The sequence below is a fragment of the Thunnus thynnus genome, chromosome 20 (assembly GCF_963924715.1).
Source record: "Thunnus thynnus chromosome 20, fThuThy2.1, whole genome shotgun sequence".
NCBI lineage: Eukaryota > Metazoa > Chordata > Actinopteri > Scombriformes > Scombridae > Thunnus > Thunnus thynnus.
Genome location: NC_089536.1, coordinates 13459671 through 13486102, shown reverse-complemented (window position 1 = coordinate 13486102; position 26432 = coordinate 13459671). Strand labels below are relative to the sequence as shown.

At 39.3% G+C, this 26432-nt stretch overlaps 1 protein-coding gene across 3 annotated transcripts in view; it reads right to left on the bottom strand.

Annotated features, from left to right (window-relative positions):
• Positions 1-24152, bottom strand: part of dnmbp (dynamin binding protein) — a 52483-nt gene extending 28331 nt beyond the window's left edge. For 2 of the 3 annotated variants that reach the window (XM_067577242.1, XM_067577244.1), the window contains exons 1-4: positions 23725-24151; positions 7983-8137; positions 6464-6586; positions 1466-3670 (exon numbers count right to left, since the gene is read on the bottom strand). In XM_067577242.1, coding sequence (XP_067433343.1) covers positions 1466-3670; positions 6464-6586; positions 7983-8127 — 2473 coding nt within the window. In that variant the 5' untranslated portion in view covers positions 8128-8137; positions 23725-24151. Of the gene's footprint in view, positions 1-1465; positions 3671-6463; positions 6587-7982; positions 8138-23724 lie in introns of all 3 variants that reach the window. The other variant, XM_067577243.1, reaches the window with a different exon arrangement.
• Between the last annotated feature and the right edge of the window lie 2280 nt (positions 24153-26432).

Sequence of the window (26432 nt, the reverse complement as noted above, 5' to 3'; positions counted from 1 at the left end):
AGGATGAAAGGTGCAAAGAGAGGAAACTCTGAGAAAGGCGAGAAAGGGAAGAAATGTGGATAGAGTGCCACTAAAAGAGAGAGAGTGGAAAAAGAGACAGAGGCCCATGTGCATTGCTTCCCCTCTCACTATGTGCAGGAATGCACCTCGTACCTAAGTGAAAAAGTGTTGGGCTGCCAAAGACAGCACCATGCTCCCAGATAGTATGAGATGGCAAAAACAAATCAATTAGCTTTGGCTGAGGGTGATCCATCAAGCCCAACAGTAGAATATGAATATTGTTGACAAATTCATTATTCCTTGTGTTCACAATCACCAAATTAATCAATCACATTAAGAGAGAAAAAAAATGACAGCAATCAATGACAAGGTCATTGTGTATGTTGATATTGTGTTTTAGAAATCATAAAACATTTGGCTTTAAAATATTTATTTTTGGGTTGCCTAGGGGTTCAGATTTCAGAAATGTTATCCAAAGTAAAAGATGATCATGCACGTTTAAAAGGAAATCAGTCATGTTAAACGAGATGTGAAAACTGTGAATACCTCTAACACAAGTTAAGTTAAAAACTGGACAAATTTGAATGATTCAGTCATATTTGCTTTACCTTTCTAAAGTAGCATTGTACTGAGCCGGCAAAGCAAATTCCTCGACACACATACACACACACTCCACAAAGTCTGCACACACAGTTATGATAACCCTTAATTTAAATAAACAATCTTTCTTCCTCTGATCATTGTGGACAGTAAATAGGGATGTCTTGTTTGCATAGTGTACAGTAGAATTTGTCTGTGTGTGTGTGTGTGTGTGTGTGTGTGTGTGTGTGTGTGTGTGTGTGTGTGTGTGTGTGTGTCAGGATTACAAGTCAAAGAGGAAATCTGATAAGCACTGATGTCTCATTTTTAGATTCCTACTATATTACATTTTGTCTTCGGCGTTGACTGCAGTCAGAACATTTTTGAGTGTATTACTTCAAGAACGGACCTGCAGGCAACACGGCCGTGAAGCATGACATCAAGGAAGAAAAATCTCTTATTTGTCCTCTGTTTGAAATTGTTTCCATCTAACCCTTCCTGCTAGCTAGCTGACTCGTAAAAGGTAAACCACAGGAAAATATCAGCATTAATGAAAGCAGGTAACGTCGGGTATCTTTGGTTTTGCTTGACTGCGTAGTTTCCTGTTTTTTCCGCAGTTTCTCAATTTCAAGTCGCCACTCAACAATTTAAAATGACAAGTTTAAAAGTCTGAATAGTTAGAATGAATAAACTTTCTGTTTAAGTCATTTGGTCTGCTCAAATCTCTGTTTTGGGAAATCCTTGAAATACTTGCAAGCTTGATCTCGGAATCAAATTCTCTCCAATTGCCGTCAGTTCTATCATGTTATCATTACCTCTTGAACATCCAGTTTTGGACCTGAGTAATGATTCATCAAACTCCCACTCCACTGCCAAACAGTCTTACCTTGCAGCTGCTGCTGTTCCAGGGCCAGCGTGTCCAGCGTATAGTTGCAGAACTCCAAATTCTCCATGACTTGCATGCGGGCTGTCTCATCCTCCTCCTCCTCCAACATGGCCCTGAGTTCCTCTGCCGTTTGTGCGTAGGCCTCCATGTCGTGCTCCACCTCTTGTAGCCGTAGCAACATCTGGTACCTCTCCTCCTCTTCCCTCTGTCTCTCACTCTCCAACTCCATCTCTCTTTCCAACTCTCTCTCTGCTTCCAGCTGGCACTGGATTTCATGTTCCTGGGCAGCTGCGAGGTCACCAAACTCAGCCTGTCCTTCTGTTATTTGATCGAGGAGGTTTGAAGTTGGCTCGTCAGGGGTGTAGAAAATGGGGCTGTTGGTGAGGGAGTCGCTAGTTGGCGGAGCAGCGTGTTGTCTCGGGCAACGGGGAGGGGGACGTGGAGCAGGGCGGGCTGGTTTGCATGCATATGGGGCTGGAGGATGAAAGGCTCTTGGACGAGGAGGAGGAGGACGGAGGGTCCTGCGTCTCTCTAGTGAAGAAGAGGCAGAGTTCGACTGCAAGAGGTGGGACACTGGAGAATGTGAAGAGCCTCGAATGATATCACTCTCATCGCCATAGTCCAGAATAGAAAAGTGGCGCGAGATATGGGATTGCAGGTCACCTACAGAAGCACCAGAGCTCATGTTGGTATCACAATATGGAGTAGTCAAGCTTTTCTCAAATTCAAAAAGCTGCTGCGATAGCTTTGCCTCCAAGTCACCAGCTGAGGTTGCCAGGGCATCTAAGGCGATTGAACGTGTCTCAGCACTGCCCATCATCATATCTGCATCACTGACGCTAGCATGGCGAGACAGCTTCTTCTGCATATGGCCCTCAACAAGGTTAATTAATGCCTGGCCAAGACTGGCACTTCTGTTATTGGTGATGGCACCATCCACTGGCGGCCTCTGGTAGGATCTGCTGTCTTTTGACCAACCAGAGTGAGTGCTGGGAAGGGTTAGGCTATGAGTGAGTTTGGGCTGCAAAGGTCTTGTGTTACCATTTGTATAACTAGACCGATTCGTGTTAGAAGATGGGCCAATATGCTGCCTATGGCTACGTGCAGGGAGGTTGGGCCGAGGTGGGAGTCTGGGCCTTGCTGGAGGAGTGGACTTGGGTCTCTCAGGCCCTCTATGAGCTGGGGCGACAGGTCTACGTGGCTGAGAGTCAGGCCTACTACCCCTTTCTCTCTGCTCTCTGTTGTCAGTTTGTGCTCCGGTGCTTTTGTTTTCACTTTGCCACCTCTGCTCCTCAGTCCTCTCAAAGTAGTCCAGGTCCCATACTGTATGATCCTCGTATGCTTTCCATTCAGGATCATTCCCTGACCCGTTGGGACATATATGACCTGAGCTGTATTCTGAAGTACAGCTGTTCTCTTTCTCTTCTTCTGGTTCAACAACATTTGTTTCCTCTGCAGTTTTCTGCCCGTCATCTTCCATTTTCACAAAACGATGAGGGAAAATACCACGTTGCCCTCTCAGCTCCCCCTCCAGCCAACCATCTTCCAAAGTGCTTATAACACGTATGCGGTCCCCCACGTCAAAGTCCAGCTCGCCTGGTTCCATGGCCCGAAACTCATACAGTGCCACTCCATAGACACCGCCCTCCTCCTCCTCCTCCTCTTCCTCTTCTTCTACTTCAGCCTCCTTCTGCTCCTCTACCTCTGTCAAGAAAATCTCCCCTTCCTCTGCACCTTCCTCCTCAGTCCCCTCTCCTGCATCATAAGGGTCCTCGTAGCTAAATTGCTGAGGGTCATTGTTCAAATACTGGCAGTCCAAAGGCTCTTGAGGAGATCGGAGGGGACCCAACAGCTCCACAAACCCCTCCGGGAAAATGCCCCTGCGGCCATCCAGCTCCCCCTGGAACCAGCCCGGCTCAGGCAGGCCTGTGATGATGATCAAGTCCCCCTCGCGGAAGTCCAGCTCCTCATTGAGCTGTGCATGGAGGCTCATAAGCGCACGGGCCTGGCCTAGGGCATACGGTGGGAGCTCTAAAGCCTGAGCCTGAGCTGAGCGCTCAGACAGCTGCCTGGAGCGCCCTGAAAGGTTCAGCTCCTTCACACATGATAAGGGGAATAGACCACGGATGCCCAAGGCATTACAGCCACGTTGCCAGGTTTCCCCGAGGTCAATGGACCCTCCTGCCTCTCCCACAACCACATCACCTAGACAGACAGAGAACAAATTGCATTTAATATTCATATTACTGTTATGAATCTTGTTGGCACATCTTATATTCTTATTTGAAACATATTTCATTTGTCATTGTGGCAAAACAGATAAGAGGGGAGTTGTAAGTACTGAGAGATACACAAAGTCAAAGCTGGGATGCTTCAGGATATAAAGGTAATAAAAGCAACATAGGTTGTCATGCTGGTTGCTTTTATCAATCTACAGTATATGTATATTTTTAATACTACTCTAATCCTCTAATTCAACCAATTAGCCAAGTATGCATAACAGAGAAGAAGCCTGCAGCTTATGTGGCGGCTGACAGCTTTTTCTGTTCCGTTTTCTTTTTTTAAGGCATAATTTGAGTTATTTCAGTTTACCTTTATTGTTGCCTTTTTAATAACTTTTCTATAGTCAGCCCTCCTGTTAATATACTTGGAGAATCAGGGATTAAAGGAATGTTGACTGGTCAGCCAGACATTATAGGGGTCACATTCCAAAGACCTGCGGCTCCACCTCCCATTGTGTCTGGGACAACAACACAGCCATTAGGACCATGGAAATTCATACTGGAAATGAACATTTCAGCTCTCAGACTGCCAGTGAGGGCTGTTTCCTTTGATCCAGGAAGTGTTGTTTATGTGTGACAAAACAAAAATGTACTATAATGTTGTTTTTGGGTAAATTTAGTCATAGTTAAAAAAAAAAAAAGAAAAAAAAGAGTGTACAGTAAGAGTGACGAATTGCTGATTAATAACTTGATATAGTATTGAAGAGAAAAGTTGTTCCTATTGTATAACTAATATACTTTAACCTAAAATCTTGTTCAAAGCACCTTTAAATTCACTATTCAAATGCTGTTGCAATACTTCCACTACTACTATGACTACAACTACTTCCAGCACTTCTAACCACATTAAAAGACAACAATAAAAAGTTTTACCAAAGTGAAGAAATCCTGCAAACATCACAGTTGTATGCCTGAGAGTGTCGGTGAATGAAAAGAAATCAGAAAAAATAACACAGCTAATGTGATCATGTGAGAAAATTCAGGAATATGAAAAGAAAGCCAAAACTCAGCTGAAGAGTCCCCATGGGTTTCAGTTTGGCATCTGAGGACATCTAGTGGGCGGTTTTGGAAAGTAACCTGATGTGTTGAGTGTTTTTTGTGTCATCATGGTGACACAATGTCATTGTTGGCAGGGCATTTACAGCAGAGCATGTCCAAGTTTAAAAAGTATGATGTAATGATATTGCAGTGAAATGTCCATCATCCATTAGATGTTTTGGATGACAATTTTAAACTCTTTAAAACAATCTCAAATTCAGCATTCCCAAATTAATGTGATGGCTATAAGAGACAAATTATTATTTAGCTAATCTGACAATTTCACATTTACTGTTCGTGACAATTTTCACATTTGTACACATAGACAAACATTGTATGTTCTTTGTGGGGTTTTTTTTAATAAAATGATTCCATAATTGGAGTTTCGATCAATCATGATCATACACTATCCTACACTAGATTTCTGATTCTATAGCGATTATTTGGAAATCTTAATCAATACTGGTATTCCATTGTTAAAAAAACAGCACATCTCCACAATGTAAATTTTGAGGAACTTGGAGGAAAACAGACTGTGTTTAATTTGACTGAGCATTTCTTAATTTATTCTGAACAGTATACTGAGTGACATAAAATGTTAATGACAAACAGCCTTAGAAAAACTTTTGGGGTAGGAGAATGCATTTCCTTTAAAGAATCAGTGCTATTTTAATGGTCTTAAACATAAAGTTCATATGAATATTAGCTCTTTTCCAAATTAAATAATTTAAAACTATGTCCAAGCCTGTGTATGTAGTTTTAATCTACGGTCGTGGCAGCAGTTCTAACTCAGCAAATGAAAGAGAAGACTTGTCTTCTTGTGCTGTTCATTGGTGCACTGAGTGACCTTTATCTTCTTTCCTAATCGATTTTCTAGAGAAGTTCCACCAGACACTGCAGCAGGGTGACATCACAGGTTTGATCTAATTTGAGCTCACTTGTTTCTTACTTTGTGTCAGAGTTGTTTCTGTTGATTTATGATGATCTTGATCATGTAAATATCTGCACATATTTCTAAACTGATATTCCTTTTCAAGAGGAAGCGAAGGAAAACATTTGCCTTGTCTCTATTCACAGTTATCAGTATAGTCGAGGTTTGCTTTGTTACAAGAAAGCATTTCGCACCAAATCTACATTTAATTTCAGCACCAGACTGAGAATGGTGACTAGAAATAAACATAATAAATCTTTAGTGTAATTTGTCTCATTTCTCAGAACTATTATTAGCACACCAACCAGCACAACTAAAACTGAACGCTGCACAAAAATCATTGTGTGATTTTAATTTCTGGCAACATTCAATTTAAGAGTGAGTGGTTCACACTTTGTGACAATAGAGACAATGTCTAACACAACAAAACTACACTACAACACAAAACAAACTGTTTACCTGAGTCCTGCGACATCAACAAGTAGCGTTAAGCTAAGTGAGAAGACATGGCCCATTAGAGTTACCAGTAATACTATTTAACATACAACTTCTAGTGTTATGTTCAGTTATATCCACTATTCTGTGCAAAGCATCTACTTATAAATGACAGATAACAGAGCCTTTGTGTGTTCTTATAAAAAGAAATCTTCATGTTTTAGGACACAAATAGTGTTCAAAGCCAAAGACTTGGAGTGATTCACACTTAAATCACTATTTTAAACGTAAGTGTTGCTTGTATCTCCATACCTCTCTTAAGAGACAGGTTCCCCGACTCTGTTGAGCTGAAATCACTGATGCACACATACAGACTGTCTCCAGGCTTGGTGCTGGGAATTGTAATCTCTTCCACAAAGGTGCTGGGAAACTGACCTGAAGACAAGACAAAGAGGAAAAACACAGCTGAACATTTACAGAGAATGCAAACAAAAAAAACCAACAACTCCAACATATGCCTGATACTTCAGTGTCTATTGTAGCTTCCTCAATACTTCTTATCCTAATACTTGCAGGCAACATGTCAGATATAATATTGCTACTATCGACGAGGTATTGGAATAAGTAATGGGAGAGAAAAAGTAGAATCAGTCCTGTTTTTGACAACTTTATAAGCCTGCAGATTTACAACTACATTAAATTCTATGATGTTCAGATGATTTGCTTTATATTGTATTTGTTTTTTTTTATCTCATATTACTTTATGTCATAATTTTATCTGTCTGAAAATATAAATGTACTGGTTTTAGGGTGAATACAACGACCAATTAGGTCATGGAAAAGCCTATATGTTATACATTGCTCTCTTTATGTGAGTATTATAGTGTTTACTAATTGACCCACATATGTCAGAGTACACTAATATATTTATACACCAAATAAAACAGAACAGCAAAAGTAGAATGGTATTTAGTCTGAATAGAGAAGGACCTTACTGTAAACAGGATGTGCATCTCTTTGAACTTCACTTCAGTGGATGCATGTAAAAACAGTTCCCATCTTTCCAGGAAAGCTTTGCTATAAATGTATTGATATCATCTGTGTTTTCGAGAAGCAGTTAAGCAAACCCGCATTAACTTCCCCTCTGATCTACCCCTCTGAGGGAGTCCCCTTTGTCATCTTGAGTGACGTTCAACCTCTTGGAAGGGCAGAGGAAGTGAAGGAAAAATGATGTACACTTCAGTCTCACATCTCACCCAGAGTGAATTACAATAAATGTGCAGGGCCTTTAAATTAAAGTAAACAAACACTGTTTAATGTGTAAGAACTATGTGTAAGATCTGCAACACTTCATTCCTCGTTTTTTAGTGTAGATTTAATATTCTATGATTATTCTCCATTATCAGACCTGCCCAAGAGCAAGAACATTTTAATCGTTTGCACATCTCAAACCCCCGTACTCTGCAAGTGATGTCATGGACGTACGCATTACAAAACTTAGAGAGGAAGTGAAAGAGAAAATGTCAAACAATTATTAGAAAGAACAGCTGGAATCTTTTACAAATTCAGGCCCCAAGAGGGAGCTGGATCTGCACACTCTACAAATAATCATATCAGTGGTCTGATAACTCAGATATGTGTAAAACAGCAATTACCTATCGCCATTTCATACCAAACTAAATTACAGTTTCCCATGTGGTTTGTTTAATGTATAATCACTGTGATACTGTAGGCTTCTCGGTGTAGTTTCACGCAGAGGACATTTATATAATATACATATAAATTTACCATACAGGTCTACTTACAGCAGCCACTTCCCTTGACACCTTACCTGTGACGCCATCTTTGTTACCAAGCAACCAGAACTCATCTACGACACTGAGCACCTCAATGACATCACCAGTGAAGAGCGGCAGCTCCTCAGAGACACTGGGGAGAAACTCGAACACGGCACGCACCACTGATCCTGCTTCCATTACTCATAACCTGTACAGGCAGAAAGAGAGAGACACAGAGAGATAAGCAGATAATTCACACATTTTTTTATATTAAAATTAATGAAGCAGTGAGTTCACGTAGATGGGGATTAGAAACAAAAAGTTAGAATAAACAAAACGTTCAAAAACATTAAGAAAAATTTCAAGATCCAGAAGTCTTTCCCATGAGGGAATGCGTCTCCATTTTCTCAACAAGACACACTGGTGCTATTCAAAATCCTCGCCATACAGATCAACAAATGCCTCACAGTGAGGACAAGCTTTTGTGAAATAGCACCAAATGAAGGGGGAAGAGAGAGCGTGAGAAACCCGCGATAGAAAAGGAGAAAGAAAAGAGAGAGAAAAGCAAAAAAAGAGAGCTGTACTTAAGAAGGCTGAAGGGCATTCCTTAGCGCTCTTCTATCCTTCTCCTTCTTTCTCATAAGCAAACAAGGGTTAGAGATGCACAGATAATACAGGTCTGTCCATTCAGTTCAGCAGATATTTATATCACTCACACCCACACCTTTAAAGTATTTCAACCTGTATATTCATCTCTGACCTTTGCCACTAATTGTTCTACAGTTGAAACTGCATTTAGAACTGCATTCGAGTCAAAGATGTAAGCCACTGTTTTGACATTATTTTCTCATTTTGTAAAATGAAATCAAAATATGAAAGCTTATGTATAGTATCTATCTCCTAGAGGGGATCTAGAGACATGAGTTTATAATTTCCCATCTTACCTAAATAAATAATACTACTGATCTTAATTAAGTGACTGACCTGAATCCTGTTCAGTGAAATAAAATCACATTTACCAGCCCAATGGTGGTTAAACCCCCTAACTACTGGCTGGAGGTTTTGCGGAACAGAATACATTTAGATGACTGCTTATAATTATCATGATCATGAGTTTGGTCGTGTCTGTGTGTCCGTGTGTATATCTGTCCGCAGATAATCTCACATACTACTGTACCCATCAGCCTAATATTTTTGTGCACATTTGTTTCTGTATGCTTAAGGACCTCTTGTGGTTGCGGTGATTCACAATTTCTGAAAAATCTATTTTATGCTGCCACTGACTGCTGACTCGTCACTCCTCATTGATCAACAACTGCTTCAGTTTGGAATCTTGTTGCCGCTAGGAACAGTCAATCATGGCTTGTTGCCATGTTGGATCAATCGGTGCCAAATTTCGGTACCTTGAGAGCGGGTCGTGTTGTTTCAAATAAATATCGATAAGATTCCTTATGAGCCTGTCGTAAAAGCTTAGACTTTCATCTTTTCAGCAATCCTCGCCATTTTACGATACGCATTACGACATGTCATACAAAGTTATTTCTGGCAATTGGCTAAGTTAAAACCAAGGCTTACCTAGTCTGTTGCAGGCCACATTTTGGCCTTTGTTGTGGCTCAAAAACTGGCATCCATAGAAAAGTTTGGTCTCATCTTGAACCAGAGCATCTGCTGATTTATCTCATACTAGATATGTTATGATCCATTAAAGTTAGGCATGATACGAGATGAGTAAATCCCTGTTTTTGTTATCTTTGCCGCCATCTTGATTGTAAACACCTGGCGGAAATCCGCATCCTGCTGAGTGCACTCTTCTAGTTTTAAATGATATTTGGCTGTGTGCATGCTTATCTGACATTGCATGTGTTTGCATTTTGAGATTCTAACACACATGAAATATAGCCTACAGTAAATATGATCTGAAAGAAAATAATCATAAGAATAAGTTCTATTTGTGGAAAAGCAACTGTTTTCATCATTATAAGTCACAAAACAGTTAAGAAAGTTACTCAAATTTGTGTTGCTGACTACTTCAATTATGAGCAAAATGAGCAAACACACACAAGACAACACAAAGATTGCATTTAATAAGTATTTCACCAGCCCTGGTGTATCATTATCTGGAGACAGACTAACCACAGGTGGGGATGGACACGCTGAAAGAGACGGGAAACGAGAGAAGAGGGCTGTAGTTTGTCCCAGTCAATGGGGCTTCTGTTAAGTGGGCTGATGGAGCCGAGGGGGGGAGAGGAAGAGGACTCTAGCCCAGTATAGTGCCACCATCTCTGGGGAAAGACTCAGGTTATCCTGGATTTGCTTGTGGAGGTATATCAATGGGACAGATGACTAGTATTAACAGCAAAGAGTGTTTGAGTGTGTACTTGTGTGGTTTCTTTGTTCCCCAGTGAAGGTTTAAGCAGCACAGTTTTTCTTAACAAAAGCAGCTGGTGCTCACTGTTCAGTGTACTAGATTGTGAACTCAACACCACACAGTGTTAAAGCCGCAATGAAACCCGAGCCAAGGCAGTAACTAATGCAAGCCAAGGGGAGGTGTCCAGTGAGAGGCTGAAAAAACAGCCAGGAATGAGCACAAACAGGCTCATCAGTTTGTGCAGTGGACAAGACACTATGGTGTTTTGTTTTTTTTGTTAATTTCTATTTTATGCAGCATTATGTTGACATGACACTGCATAAAATAACTGACAAGAAAACATTAATGCACACTAAATGTAGCATGGCTAATGTAAATGCCCATCTATCCTTATTTCAAGAATGAAATGTGATTTCTTCTTAATTACTAAGCACAGTCTGTACAATTATTCATCTTTCTGCTTATCCTCAGTTCAAATGAAACAATAGCTACCTGTAAAAAAAATAAAAACATGTCCTGACATGCAGACAGGTGAATACAGATCAGCCATCTACGAGGAATGGTTTCCATGAGACAATGAGTCATCATGATCTCATGAACTCACAGCTCGACCTGTCTGAGTGTAAAAGGCCTGTAGCAGTTAACAGATACACATTTTAGAGGGATGAAGGTTTAGAAATGCTTTGATTTGTGTCTTTGGCAGGTGAGAAGTAAATAAAGATATCTCATCTCCTTCCTAGAGGGCAAAAAGCACTCTGTTAGGACTTTGCTGAATGGTCATACTCGCTGAAGAAAGGTTCAACCAACACTTGTGCCATGAATTAAAAAGAGCATCACAAGTGAGTCCCACACTATATGCAGCCATTTGCAACAGAAAGGAAATGACAAACCACAAGTGAAACCATTGACTTTAAATTGCATTTTTAAAAATATCACTTGTGGCGTGCACTTTGCAGGGCTTTAGCTTGGTGACTTCGAGTCATGTTGTTGATTATAGCTATGCAAATGAGAGGGTTTCCTATCTATTTCCTCTGTTCTTTGTTGAGGCGATGGAACGAACCCATCAACCTGAAACGAAACGGTTTGCAGGTTTTTACGGTTCAAGTAAAAATCAGTTATGGTTGAACTCTTGACGTGATTTATTGTGTGATTCAGATGCAAATGTCTGGATATACATAAAGCGTGCCACCTTTTTTTTTTTTTTTAAACTGATCTGTGATACTATTTGCTAGATAAGAATAGTAAACCACGATTTAAATAACAGGTGCCCTCTGTTGGATGACAGTGGTACTGTTACCATGTAAGCGATTTCATAAATTCCTCTGCTGTCTGTTGCAAAGAGAAATTTAAAAACTTTGCTTTGTGTTTGACTTTACTCAAGAGATTAAATATGTTGTAAAAAATATTTCAACAGGCCTTTTTTTTTTTTTTTTTTTTTTTTGTTTCTTCAGGAATAATACTCTTGAAGACTTCGTGTGAAACAGAGCAGTGTCCCTTTATCTCTTACAGCAATCAAGCAAGTTTCCTGTAAAAGTACACATCATGATTTCTATGTGTAAATGACAATCTATTCGCCAAAGGTTGTTGTTGTTTACAGTAATTATATTAATTAATTTCTACTAATAATTGATGTGGTAAAAATCTACTGCACATGAATCAAAATGACCTCTTTCACTGCTTGACTCCGTGCATCTAGGTCAGCGTGCTACTACAACTGTTGAATTAAAAAGCAGGAACCAGGAAATCAAATCTCTTTCCACCTGACTGCAGTGCCAGAACCTGCAAAGGAGTCACGGGACTGCTGAAGCTCCCATGAAGTTAATCCGAAGATCTGCATCCAGCCAGACAAGCTCCTTAGTGTTATTTATGGATCTGTCAGTGTGTCAGTGGCCCTTATGCTTGGTCACATTTACACCGACAACACAGGCAGCCTGATGGCAACAGCGTTCAGCTTTCCAGTGATACTGTGGCCACATGCGTACAGCAGTTGAATATCATTCTATTCAACTTCATACAGGACAGCTGGCACATTAAAGCAAGCTCATATCTTTTATGTTCAACAACTGTTAATGCAATTAAGTGTGTTGACACTGGAGATTACCCTTGATAAATAACATGAGAGGTTGTACTTCTTCTAAGAAATGCAGTTCTTAGCAGCAGGTACCAAAATGATGAAGTGTCACATGAGTAACAGCATGACTGGTTACTGCATTAATGCTTACGTTAGCTGAGTTGTGTGTTGCCACAAGTCTGTCGGATATGTTACAGTACAGAAGCTTCCAAGCAGGGCAAGGTGAAACTGATAAAAATCATAATATTTTCAGCCAGGCTTGCAGCTGTGTTTCAGTTGCTCTGTCAGTCCATCGCTTTGGTCCAAACTGAAATATCTCAATGATGGTTTGCCCTGACATTTTGTACAATCATAATGTCCTGATGATGCATCCTTGTGATCCCCTGACTTTTCCTCTGGTGCCGCCAACAACTTGACATTTGTGGTTAAGAGTGAAATATCTTGAAAAAGATTAGATGGACTGCAATGCATGTAGCCTTGCTACAGATATTCAAGGGTCATAGAGGATAAACAGCAAGGACTCTATGAATGAATTTTCATCTGGCGCCATTATCAAGTCAAAACTCCAATTTACCCAATATTTTTGTTTATGACTAGATACCTGCAAAACTAATGACATTTCCATCATCCTCAGCTCTACTTCGTCTTTACTGGTAATTAGCAAACGTTTGCATTCTCACAAGCAAAATTAAAATGGCTGTAAACTCTTATTCTTGTTACTGTACTGTATATACCAAATACTAAATATTGGTATATATGTTGTTAATGTGATGTTGTTTCATGGGCACCTACAAATGCTACATATTCAGCACAAATGAAACATCCTGAAATGAGTCATTTCACTGCACTTCTGCTTTTAGGACCCAAAAAAAACACAATTTTAAGCTTCATTACAAAATTACAATAACCTAAATCCCTGATGACATCTGGTTTCATGTCTCATTACCACTATTACATCAGTAAAAGACCCAGCCCCGCTTCAAACAAGTTTCTCCTAATTTAACCAAGGACAAGAGCAATTAGTTTCATTTTGTGTTTGTGGATTTACTCCATCTATCCTGCTAATTCTTGTTCATTCTACTCCCTGTAGGCCAGTATCACATTTCCACTGAACAAATGAAATTACATATCAGCAAGTTTAGGGATTAGAGAACCTGTTTATGTAAAATATAAAATGGGAACATATTCAAAGATTAACCACCTACTATATATAAATGTATATAAAGTGTCTTTTTTTTACCATTTAAAATTTACTTCAGCACTCTTCACTTCTTTGCACTATTTATGTCCTGTTTACAGCTGACAGAAATGGTTTCACCTGTATATAGTCATTCCTTGTGTACATTTCTGCCTCTCTTTGCAAAAGCATACTGTCCTTGTTTGAGTGTGTCAGTGGCTTCTTTATACTAAGTCTATGCTTCTGACTCACAACAAGCACCAGATGAGGACCATTTTGTTTGGATTTGAAAAAAAAAAAAAAAAAAAAAAAGAGGGAAAAACAGGATCACGTCAGGAGTAGCAGGCATGTCTGGAGGAAATCTTTCAACCAAGGTCGGTATTGAATCAGTGCCAGCTTGGACCAGATTACTGTCCTTCCGTCAATGAAAGAGAACCAGATAAACCTCAAGTACTAGCAACCATTTCCACATATTCATGTCCACTTGAGTTTATCAATAAAATCAACCATGAAGTATTAACAGCTTACCCACCGCTGCGGAATGATTCATGGAAAAGTACAAGGGGCAGTTCATACGCTAAAAAGGTCTTCATAACAAAACCAAAACAGGCGTGTCTCTTCTCCTATGATCTACGCTGTCCTGATAAGGAATGGGACTCTGATCATAACTAAGTAACCAGACACACAATACAGAATACTTTTCTAACAGGACGGCATTAAGTTTGTTTTTGAAAGAAGAGTTTTAGACTAAGCCGTCATTGGTATTTATACACCAGAGCAAAGCGTCCTTTTAACAGCATTGATAAAACAGTAGTGGTTATTGATGAGACTTTTTTTTTTAAGAAGACAGGGTGAATGAGACATTCAGACTGCGTGTGCCACTTGGCACTGTCCTGGAGAAAGTCACAGTGTTACGACAGACAGCTATGTCAACAGCTGACACACACACACACACACATACACACACACTGACAGTGGGCCAAAGCACCAACTGTCTAACCTAAGATGTGTCCCTGAGACTATCATCACCCCTTACTTAACTGTCTCCATTTGTAACCGCTTGCATAATACAGAAAGGTTTACCGTTTGTCTTACATGCAAACTAACTGGATGTGAAAAACAAGCTACATAAAAAAAGACCCCACATTTGATAAATATATATGGTATCACAGTCAGCCTATCAAGAATATTTCCTGGTTTAGTTTAAATAAACTCACAGCTAAACTAAAACTGGAACAGCTGCTAAAATACAATATTGTGAGCATGAAAGAATTTAATACTTACATTACATTCAAATCAAATTGTACATTTAGGCAGGTAGAATCTATAATAGAGGATAAATGATATTACATTTTATCAAGTGACTATTTTCTAAGCATATTATTACCATAGACCTTTTTCATGGCAAACATTTTGACTTTACAGCAGGAAAAAACAATTAATGACATTGATCACAACTGCAGTATTGTCTGGTATTGTCTATGCTCGTTCTCTGAAATGAGACACTGAGTCGTCATTAATGATATTTGTTTAACCTGTGTTTTTTCTGTAATGACAGGTCAAAATGTCTGCTGCTTTTAAATGTGTATATGTCTCAATTACTGCTCATACTGTACTGTCAGTTATACACTCTGTCATTAATCTGCATCATATCCGTGTCCAATGTAGTTGACAATGACTGAGCGATGGTGCTGAAATAATTAGTTAAATAACTGATTAGTGAATTCACTGACAGCAATTTAACTGACAACCATTTCCATCACTGATGACTCTTTACGAAGATTCATCAGGCACTTCTCAAATGTGAGGATTTTCTGCTTTTCTTTGTGCTATATCATTTTAAATCCAACATATATAGGTTGTTTGCTATTGGTTGGACATAACAAGCTATATGAAGACATCAGCTTGTCCTCTAGGAACCTCTTCCCAGGCATTTTTTACTATTTTCTGACAAGAAAATAGACTAAACAATTAACCAGTTAGTTGAAAAAATTAATAAAAGATTAACTGATAATGAATAAGATTTCTTATAAAAAGACAGATATACTGTCCATATTTGTACATAACTGCATAAATGTAATAACTGGTCTACATTTGCCACTGCTGCAAGGCATCTCAAGTGTTCCTGTCTCTACAGGTACACTACAGTTAGTGGACTGTCAGTGTGAGCGCAGGGTGGAGGATCTGCTGACTGCCTGTATCTTTTATTGAACAGGGTCATCTGATGCCAACAATGAAGCCGCTGCCTCATTATCTGTCTGCCTGCCAGGGCGAGGCTCACACCGGTGCACAACCCTTGTATCATTCATCCTATTCAAACACACTGCAGTGGCAGACTGGCACGTGCCTGTGCATGGATGTCAACACACACAGACGGGCAGAATCCTCTGGAGTGGACTGGATGACAGCTGATGTCTTTTGATACTAATTGTTCACTGGTGACTCGTTGTGCAGCGCAGCAGTGTAGTCCTCCCATCCAGAATGCTGAGTCCACTGAAACGCATTCACCTCAAAACAACATAACTAAAACAGGTGGACAGCCGGTGGACGGTTCTGGATGTTAAAAACCGTGGGACATCTGTCGCTTTCCTTTTGACCGTCTAATCTTTCAGCACATGTGATGTGGGGAGGAAGGAGGGGGGGGGGGGGGGAGTGAGAGGTTTCTCTCTATCTGACAGTTGTCAACACAAGTCATGTGGTTTTCTCAGCATGTGTTTATAAAGTCAGACCCTCAGAGACCCCCTGTGGCACGATGACGTAACCGGTTTTCTTCAGGGACAAAATGTAATAAATGAAGGACATAATTGGCTAACATGGTAACATTTTGATGAAACTCACACACAAAAAACTATTTAGTTGAGGTTTCCCTGCTGGATCCAGACGAGGGCTGAAACTAATGACTATTTTCACTATTGATTAATCTCTTAATACATTATTATGTTTGGTCTGTAAAATGTCAGAAAATAAAAAACTCTTTCCTAAAGGTCAAGGTTACTTGGCACATTGTCTCTGAAAAATGACATAAATGCTTAATTGTTTATCAAAGAATAAAGCCGGCGATTTTCTATATTTTTCTTGTTGTCAACATGTGCAGAGCCAGAACATCAATGAATTGATCCTGCTTACAAGTATTGTGCATATATTGAAAGCCTGATACATGGTATTGCTCTGTGCTGTAGAACTCTGTTGGTGTCCAAAAACTATTAAAAACACATCAATGAGTCACACTGTTGCACCCGGTGACATGTTCCTTCACCCCAAAGATAATGGTTACTCTTAAGAAACAGCTTCAAAGACTAATAACAGCGATCATGTTTTGAGTCTCAGGAGAGTACTTCCTCTTATGGTACTGCACGTGCACGGAAACGCTGTTCTGTTTCCAGAGCTTTGCTAGCTTGTTGTGCTACATATCACAACCTCTTGACTTTGTACTGAAGTTCTTTGAGAAGTTTACGATGTAGCACAAAGTCAGGAGGTTGTGATCCGTGTGAACTAGTCTCCAGAGGGTGAAAATGTGATTGCTATTATTAGTCTTCGTTTCTAAACGGTAACCACTGCCTTCTGGGTGAAGGAACATGTCACCCAGTGCACTGGTGTGGCTCATTAACATGTTTTAATAGTTTTTGGACAACAACGGAGCTCTATGGCACAGAGGAATACAATATATCAGACTTTGAATACACACAGAATACTTGTAAGTAGGATCAGTTCATTGTTGCTTTGGCTCTGCACATGATATCTGTGGAAAATATACTGTAGAAAAATAGAATTGAGTAGAAAAAATATATAGAAAACTGCCAGCCTTTTCCTTTAAAAGAGTTGCTAATTAATTTCCTGTCAATTGCTAAATCGACTCATCATTTCAGCTCTAATCCACATATCGTGCAACATGTAATGTTATGGGCCTTTATCGCATGTCACAATCCAACTTTTTGCAGTTCATCTCATCTTTTTTTTTATCTGATAAAAGCATAATAACCTCAAGATACAATATTGTACAACACTGTGTTCTAATGTCATTGCTCTAAACAACAAGAGGCGGCATGTGAGAGCAGTCTGGCTTTATAGTGCATTTCAATCAGATGAGGCAGCGCTACGTGACTTCAGCCAAGTGGATAAAAAGAACACATCTGGCAAGCTGAGTCAAATGCCTAAAAGATGCCAAACTCTGCTGAAACATTTGGCAAAGCCGTCCTGCTCCACTCAAACATGTGAACAAAGTAAATACATACAGAGAGATGGATGTAATGGCATGCAGACATAATGTACTGTACACTAACATGCCCAGTCTGCATTTCAATACAAACTATAGCGTGAAGTAGAAACAAAGCCTATTTTGTCACGAGGCCACCATCAATTCAAATTGCTTACATCAAGAGACTGGAAGGACTGTTCCTTTTATTTAAAATAGCTCAAACAAAAATCCTAACAAATGTGGTTTGGATGACATATCAAGTTTACCAGTGAATCATAACATTATCAGTATTCACGTACATCCTGACATTCAGTGTTGTGAATCCTTGCAGCTTCATAAAAGTCTGTAAAAAGTGGAAATACATACTCATTTTAGAACTTTTTTTACCATTATACCTACCAGCTGTGATAACATTTAGCTTGCAAAATCTAATAGCTGTTAACAAATGACAGTTTAAGTAGTACATTCAACTTTATATTCAATTTCAGATGATGTAATTTAGATGATATACTGTAATTAAACCAAATATGTGTTGTGTTGCTTGCTTTACAGAACGCCAACCTTGCAGACTGTTGGGATAAAGCTCACTATGAGATATTTGTTACTTTCTAACTGGCCTCAGCTTAAACATAAAGAACAGTGGGAAGGATTGTGACAAATACAGTAACGCTATAAACGTATCTGTGGTTAACCAAGACAGGTCCTGCGCTAGAGAGCAGCTATTTCTTTCTTGGCTGACAATGAGCTGATTCACGGCGGCAGGACAAGCCCGACTATGACTCCCCTCACATCAGTCATCTTCCACACCTCTGTACTTCTGCAGCCAGTCCCGTCTTGTTTGTATCTCCTCTGGACAAAACTTTGTGTTTGAAACAGCAGGATGTGTTGTGAGTGATCATTCATGATTCTACTTTCTGCCTTATGTATACTAGTTAAAATACTTTTTGGGGGTTTATTGCTCATTGTGTTTAACTTTTATAACAGTAGAGAGAACAGTGCAAGATGTGTTTCTGCTACATGAATGTAGGAGGGAAACCCAGGGCGGGTCTGTGGAAAAGCCTGGAAATACTTTTTTTTTTTTTTCTGGCTCATCCATGGATCTCAATCCTTCTCTGTCTTCACATTTTCACTCACTCTGCTGCGCAGCATCCAGCAGTTTGGCTAACATGGAGGCATTTCCCTGGAGAATGTGCTTATTTTCCGGCTACATTTCATCCTAACTTTTCCTTTCTTTCCCATAACTCCTCCTTGTTTGTCCCATATTTATTCCTCCATTCCTTTCTCAAGCATGCACATGTTAAATATTACTCACACATGGCACACACACACACACGTGGACACACACACACACACATATACACTGGGTGGAACTGCTCTTTTGCATAAACATTTCCACAGTGGGGAGGACAGCTCAGATGTCTGCGCTCAGAGGGCCGAGGCTCCGTTGTCACGGATACAGGGATGTGTTTGGAAGGCAGAGGGTTTTCCCTGAGAGGACCCCAGAGGTGCCCAATGATATGCCGCACCCTTAAAACATGGCTGAAGCCTAATAGTTTACATATGAGCTGTTACATAACTGATCTCTCCCTTGGATTCATATCATGACATGCCTGCAGAAACATGGAGAGTTAAGTATGTGTTCTCTTCTACGGAAACTTCCATGTTCTTCCCAAACATTCAGCAATTCAGGGTTGAAGTGAGGACATTAACAAGAGGCTGCCAAAGTGGCATAACCCTGGTCTGCTTTGATGAGTTTCCCAAACTGGACTCGATTGTGCTGTTGATATATTGGTGAATCCACTCTTGGGACAGCTCATTGGGACTCATAATCTAGGCAGAAGATTGAAATACCATCTGCATTGGAAATCAGCATTAGGCCCAAAATACTGCAGTGCCAGCTACATCAATCTTGAAAATGGATTGCTCTTAGTCTCAGAAGTAATGGCACATAATTAAATAAAGCCAAATAGGTTGTAAAAGCTCAGCAAAACTCTATATGTTCCATAAAACTAGACTCCTAAACTGCTGTCCACGTAGTAGTGTTATAATATTGGTGGGTAGATCCCATAGGGAACCAAGATACACAATCCTATAAGTCACTTTTGTCACCAACACTTCAGAGCATCAGTGTACACTGTGCAGAGATCAAAAGGGTCATTACCAAAGCTAGAGGACATTTATGTGTCTTTCATGTCTATCAGTCCAAATTTCAGCTACTTATTTGACTAATTTATCCTCTGAGCAGTGGCACTCTGAAAGTAACAGCTAACAAACTGCAGATTATTGACCCTTGATAGAGCGCTGCCTTGTGTTTGGTCTTATCTCAAGCATGTACAACTTCTCTCTGCCTCCATGGCTGTTGTGTCTAATTCTGTCTTTGGAAACTCCACTATTATGTCCATCAAGACAAGGATGAAGTGTTTTTAAACTTTTTCACTGATATGGATTCAGCACATTTCTTGAAATGTTATCATCCTCCATTCTTTCTAAATAATGAATGATAAAGTATTTATGGTAAAGAAGAGGAGGAAGGCACCTTTTCTAGTTCTCGTTCATTATAATACGTGAGGAGTAATATGAATGTCTCACCCCCCTACTCTGCAGCCTTTGCTCATACCAGCAGTGAACTTACCCCCCCCCCTTTTCACATGCAGTTCAAATCTAATTAATTCTTCTGCCTTTTAAGCCAGTTTAACTAATACAGTGCTGCCGGCAAAGAATGCAAGGAATCTTGTCATTTTTTCATGTCTGACAAATGCCTTTCTCAGGAGCGCTGGCACACGTAATAGTGGAAAGTTTTCCATTTCTTACATGCAAGATCAAACCAAACCGGAGAGGACAGGTGCTTAGAAGTGAGTAAATCATGAAATAAACCGAAGAAACAGCTTGCAGACTGCTGGGCTCCAATTTCCGCTTATTTATTGTACCAAAGTGACGTTTCGAGTACCGCTGAGTCTGATGAAGAGCAGTGGTGCTCAAAACGTCACCATGATACAATAAATACACTGGAGGCCTGCAGTTTGCAAGCTGTTTATTTCACCATTTCTTACATGCGTCATCAAGGTCTTCACACTCTATTTTTTTTTACTGTTTTTATATTTTTTATTTCAATTGTTAATCCAGTGTGATTTGTCCTCTGCTTGGCATCCTGATGTGCATCTATAGCTTTGATTTATAGCTTGGAATTATGATAATCAGTTATAATCTATGTTGCTGTTACAAGGCTTTATTACTGGATATAAATACAAATACAGTTATGATATGTTTCACCAGATTTATGGGATATCTACAGCATAGTGTTTGTGTGATATGTAACACATGCAAACTGACACAAACGTCTCAAGTTTCTTTGTCAACAGGTGCAGATATAAGACACTGTTGCCAGTGGTGAATAATTCAGTGTGCAGGATGTTTATGTGCATCCAAAATCCTGACTAAGCACTAAATACAAAAGCATGGAGAAAAAGAAGATAATCCTCACTTGATTAATGCTCTGATAGTCTAGTTAAAGAAGCGGAAGAGCAGACTTCAGGTGGGTTGCCAGGTATGTACTCAAATGAAGGAGAAGGTCAAATACACTTTGATGCAGACATCACTGCAGGCAAAGAAGCTTGGGAAGGCCTTTATGGTGTGTGTGTGCTCTTAACTCCTAACACTGAACCTGCAGCAGAAACACAACTGGAAACTGAAATGATATGGAACAGGACATGATAATAAACATGGAGGGAGATGATAAACTGGTGCGCAGTCAAGATTTCACTATTTTGACAAACACTTAGTGACTAAAGCTGTGAGTAAATACCACTGTTGTCGTAAGATAGACACTGTATTCTGCTAATACAACAAACACACAGGTATGTCATGGCTCAGAAACATACAGTACAGAGATAAATGCTGCTTTACCTGTCTGTTCTGATAGACAGGTACCTGTCTGTTCTGATAGTTCAACAATAAATAGTCTGCTAAACTGCTAAAGACTATGTTGAATTGCGATATTACAGAATGCACCTAAATAATCAGTATACTCTAATGTCATACCAGGAGCTCCCTGCTAATTCCCCGCAACTGAAATTTTTGATCAATGTCATTCTTGGCTTTTCCACTTGAGCAGTATATTTGGGAGATTTCTCCTCAAAATCCATTCTGTTTGTTAACATCTGTTTTTTTTTTAAGCCATACTGTACATGTATATGGTTGTCAGCTCCAGCAGATAAAGTCTGGTCCATACTGCGCTCCATAGTGTGAACAGCATCTGCAGCACACACACTGTAAGCTTTTTCCACAAATTCGAGGTCAGTTGACTCAGTTCAAGTAACAAACTAGACATAGTTTGAGCTTTTAAGTCTACACACCTTACAATGTACACTACACTGACATGTTTCTCTGTGTAAACTACAAAACACAATTGCTGTAATGTTTGTATCAACACTAATTTAGTCTTCACACTGTGGTCTGATCAGCCACTGACCCAAACTGACCAGTGTGGAACTGGAGCAGTGTGTTAATTATCTCAGTAAGGTCGAACTCAAACAAAGGCTAATGCTCTGTAGAATAGAAAAGAACAGAATAGAATAGAAAAATAACAGAGAACAGAGCGGTCAAAACAGGATATGACCTGGCAGAGCAGAGAAGAGTAGATGCATATAGAGTAAAATGAACAGAGAATTTAATACACTGTTGTTACAAACTATAGAATGTGATGAAATAATAGAAGAGAATATAACACATTTCATCTGGATATAAAGTAATGGTATTAAATGTATGAGAGGGCAATATGGTGATGTATACACAGTGAGCTGTGTAAATCTGTGTACAATCAGATTTTTGCAACACTCTTCGTACTGTGGTAACTATCCCTTTAATATCTTGAGGTTTATTACGTCACTGTGGGCAATGAGCAGGAACTGTTTTATGGATTTAAATTTGTATTTTTATGTGATTTTTGCATTCATTTTACAAAGTGTCCTGTTTTGCAAGGGAGTTCGTTTGCTTTATTATCTATAACAGAAATTCCTGACTGTTTATTTTATCCTTCAATAGCTTCTTCTTTTTGATTGATTCTCAGCAAAATTTAGGCATTAATGTCTCAACTGTGATATAAAATTACATAAACTGTGATAAGAGGATTGAATCCATATCACCGAATGTTAAAAGTACGTAATGCCAGAACATTAATAGAATAGAATAGAAAAAACTGGAAGAAGTAAACAGAAGAGCTGTGAAAACTGAACCGCATTTGCAGAATACAACTTCACAGATTGAACAGAACAGAATAGATCCGATCAGGATAAAATTAAATGAAATAGAACAGAAGAGAACAGAATAAACTATAATAGAACAGCACAGAACAGACTACATACAACAGAACATGATGGAATAAAGGAAAACAGAATAGAATAGATCGATCAGACTGTTTGTGACCAGACCCCCATACATAAGTGTGTCTGTCTGTGTGTCACATGGTGGTGGAACAACTGACAGGCAGCAGCCACAGGTGACAGACACACACACACACACAGACACACAGACAGATAGACAGCAGGGGGATTATTGGGTCTGCAGCACTTGTGTTCACTGCCATCACTCATTCAGCTCACGTCATTAGTCAGTGAGCCTGAGAGCTCAGTATTCACACTCAGCACTGACTGAGGCTGCTGCACACTCAACTGTGTGTGTGTGTGTGTGTGTGTGTGTGTGTGTGTGTGTGTGTGTGTGTGTGTGTGTGTCAGTGTGGAAGGATAAATCCTGCTCAAAGTACGCCCAAACGACTGTCAGCACTTGATTATTACAGCACAAAGCTGTTCAGAAACGTATAACAGAGGAATATGGAGTGTAATTAATATACAGTCTGCTAGAGAAGTATAATGTGTTAAAAGTACCCTTGTGTTACCATAAACGTGTATCATTCATCACACATGGGCGTCTTTCTGTTTCGTGCGGCTCTATAAAAGAAACAAAAAGTCAAACAGGAAGACTTCTCTTACCTGTGAAGTGGTTTGAGAGGAAAAAGTGGACCCTGGCCGTTAAGTTAGATCCAGTCAGACAAGATATCCAACTTCTTCAGGGCTTGCTGATGTGGTGGCGGAGCAGCTTTTTCTCTCCGCGGCGCAACTTTTCAGCAGCTACACTTCCCGCAGCTTTGGAGCTGAACGCAGAGTCATTATTATCTCCAGGAGAGGACAGGACAGCTTTATTTCACCGTGACAGTCAAGGAAACATGTTGACAGTGGAAAGAGACACGGCGGCCCCGGTTGTGTCTCGGTAGAATCAGCTGTCATCACATTAGAAACTGCAGCTGCAGAGCTGGTCCGCGTCTCTCTCCATGCCTGCATACAACAACGCCACCCACTTTTCCCAGAGAGACCCGCAGCTTGCCCGGCAAATGCCTGACTGAAAAGAAAAGAAAAGTGCTTCCAAAAGTATTTCATAAACAACTAAATTCAGCTATGACTCAGTTTTAAAGGTAACAAAGTGAAGAAATGCAGGTTTATATATGTACGTTTTCATAAAATGTAGACACGTGCAGTTACTGTCACTAACGCAATAACCAGTGGTGCAAAGTTACTACATGTGTGTACTATGATTTATTAATGGATCACAGACATAAAACAAAATCCAAAACAACATGTCAAAGTGAGAATACTTATTTACACCATGGTCCCAAGATACATAAAGGCGATATAACAACATAAATAAGACATCCAACATAAAACTAAACAATACTATCCTAAATCTCAAAACATCATCACCACATTTTAAATTAAAATTAATTTTAAATTTTCATTATAAATCAAATTATTTAAGTATTTTCTACAGTTCGGAGGGAAATATTGTGTTGTTGTTTTTTTTTTAACTCCACTGCATTTATATGACAGCTATAGTTTAGTTGCTGATGCAAATTTGACAAACAAAACACATGATGCTAAACTATCCAACAGAATGTAAATCAGTTAAAAGTAGCTCCACCTTCACCAGCTACAACTTTAAAATTGGGCTTAAACATTAATACCACAGTTATATTACTTCAATAAAAAAAAACAGTATATTGTAACACTCACATGAGTAATTTTTATGCCAAATGAGCACTTTTCTCTTGATTAAGGATGCAAGTATTATTATTTTTCATTGTCAGTTAACTGATTATGTTTTTGTTTAATTGATTAATCGCATAATATGTAAGAAAATTGTAAGAAATATCAATAAAAATTTCCCAAAACCCATGTGGTTTCTTCAAATGTTTTGTTTTGTCTGACCAACAGCCCAAAACCCAAAAATATTCAGTTTATTATCATATAATTGAAAGAAAAACAACATTGTCACGATTGAGCTGGAATTAGGTCATGTTGGGTAATTTCTGCTTAGTTTTCTGCCATTTCAGTGAAACTTTGATACTTTAAGTACATTTTGCTGATATTACTTATGCACTTTTACTCAATTAACACTTTCGCTTGCAGCTGAGTACCATTACATTGCGGTATTATTATTAATGATCTGAGTACTTCTTTCACCACTGCCAATAACAAATAAATCCTCTCAGAAAGAAGTCTTAATAGCATAGTTAGCAAACATATTTAGAATTTACAGTATATATGTATAATTTTGCAGTGTTATTCCCAAAATTCCTTACCTCATCTTACTTAATATATAAAACATACAATATATATATTCATGCTGGCTTCAAAAAGTGGGAAAAGTCAATTTCACAATTTAATGGTTGTTAGTGATTTAAGGAAGATTTACCCTACATTTTCCAGAATAACCAGTTTACAGTGTACATAGTCTGCTAGTCTATCTTTTTTTAAAGTATAATCAACTCTGTTTAAAGTGTCATCTAGTGTCTGTGAAATTTATGTGAGGATTTCCTCAGTTCATTACCTCATTCCTGTACGGGTCAGCACATGTTGGGGCTGTCCACTCCACCCTGACCAAATATTTTTCACAGTAGTCTTAGGAAGTAATTTTATCTCGGTTTGGAACATATTTCTCAGTAATTCTTTATTTAGTGTTGCAGCTTTCAAGAAAATTAAATCGTGTTTGGAAGTGAAAAGTATGCTTTTGTTCAAACACGGTTATTTATTAGGTCTGGTTGGGATTTATGTTTGATACAGTTAGAGGTCTCAGCATGTTAGGAGTAAAAGTAGCTAATATGATTAAAAAGTTGAAAAGATTGCCTGTCATGAAGCTTTCTGACACTCAGCTTGAAGGTGTAACCAGTATTCTGCTTTGTGGCTTTCCTCTCCCTCACAAAACTGCAGCTCTTTCATTCGAGAACCTTTTTTTAGAGGCAGAAAATCACAGCCATTGCACCAGGATTATACTTTTGGTCAGCCTAGTTTCAGCTATGGCCGTTGTCCGTGATTGTGTGTGGGGTGAAAGGCTGAAACTAGTTTTTGCTGTGTCTGCAGTAATGGCAGCTTCCTCATATGTGATCTTGAATGACAGAACAATAGCAGGAAACAAAGTCAGTCAGACGCTGTCCAACCGCAAGTGTTGGCACGGAAATGGAAAAGATACAGGAGAGGTCAAGCAAAAAAACACACACATAAAAACAAGCTCGCACACGTAGATAGCCATAGATATGCACATAAATACAGATGAACTCCATCTATCTATAGCATATAAATAACAGCTTCCTGTATACTTCACTTCAAATCTGATAGTACATTTAGTTAAACAACTCTCAATACAGGCA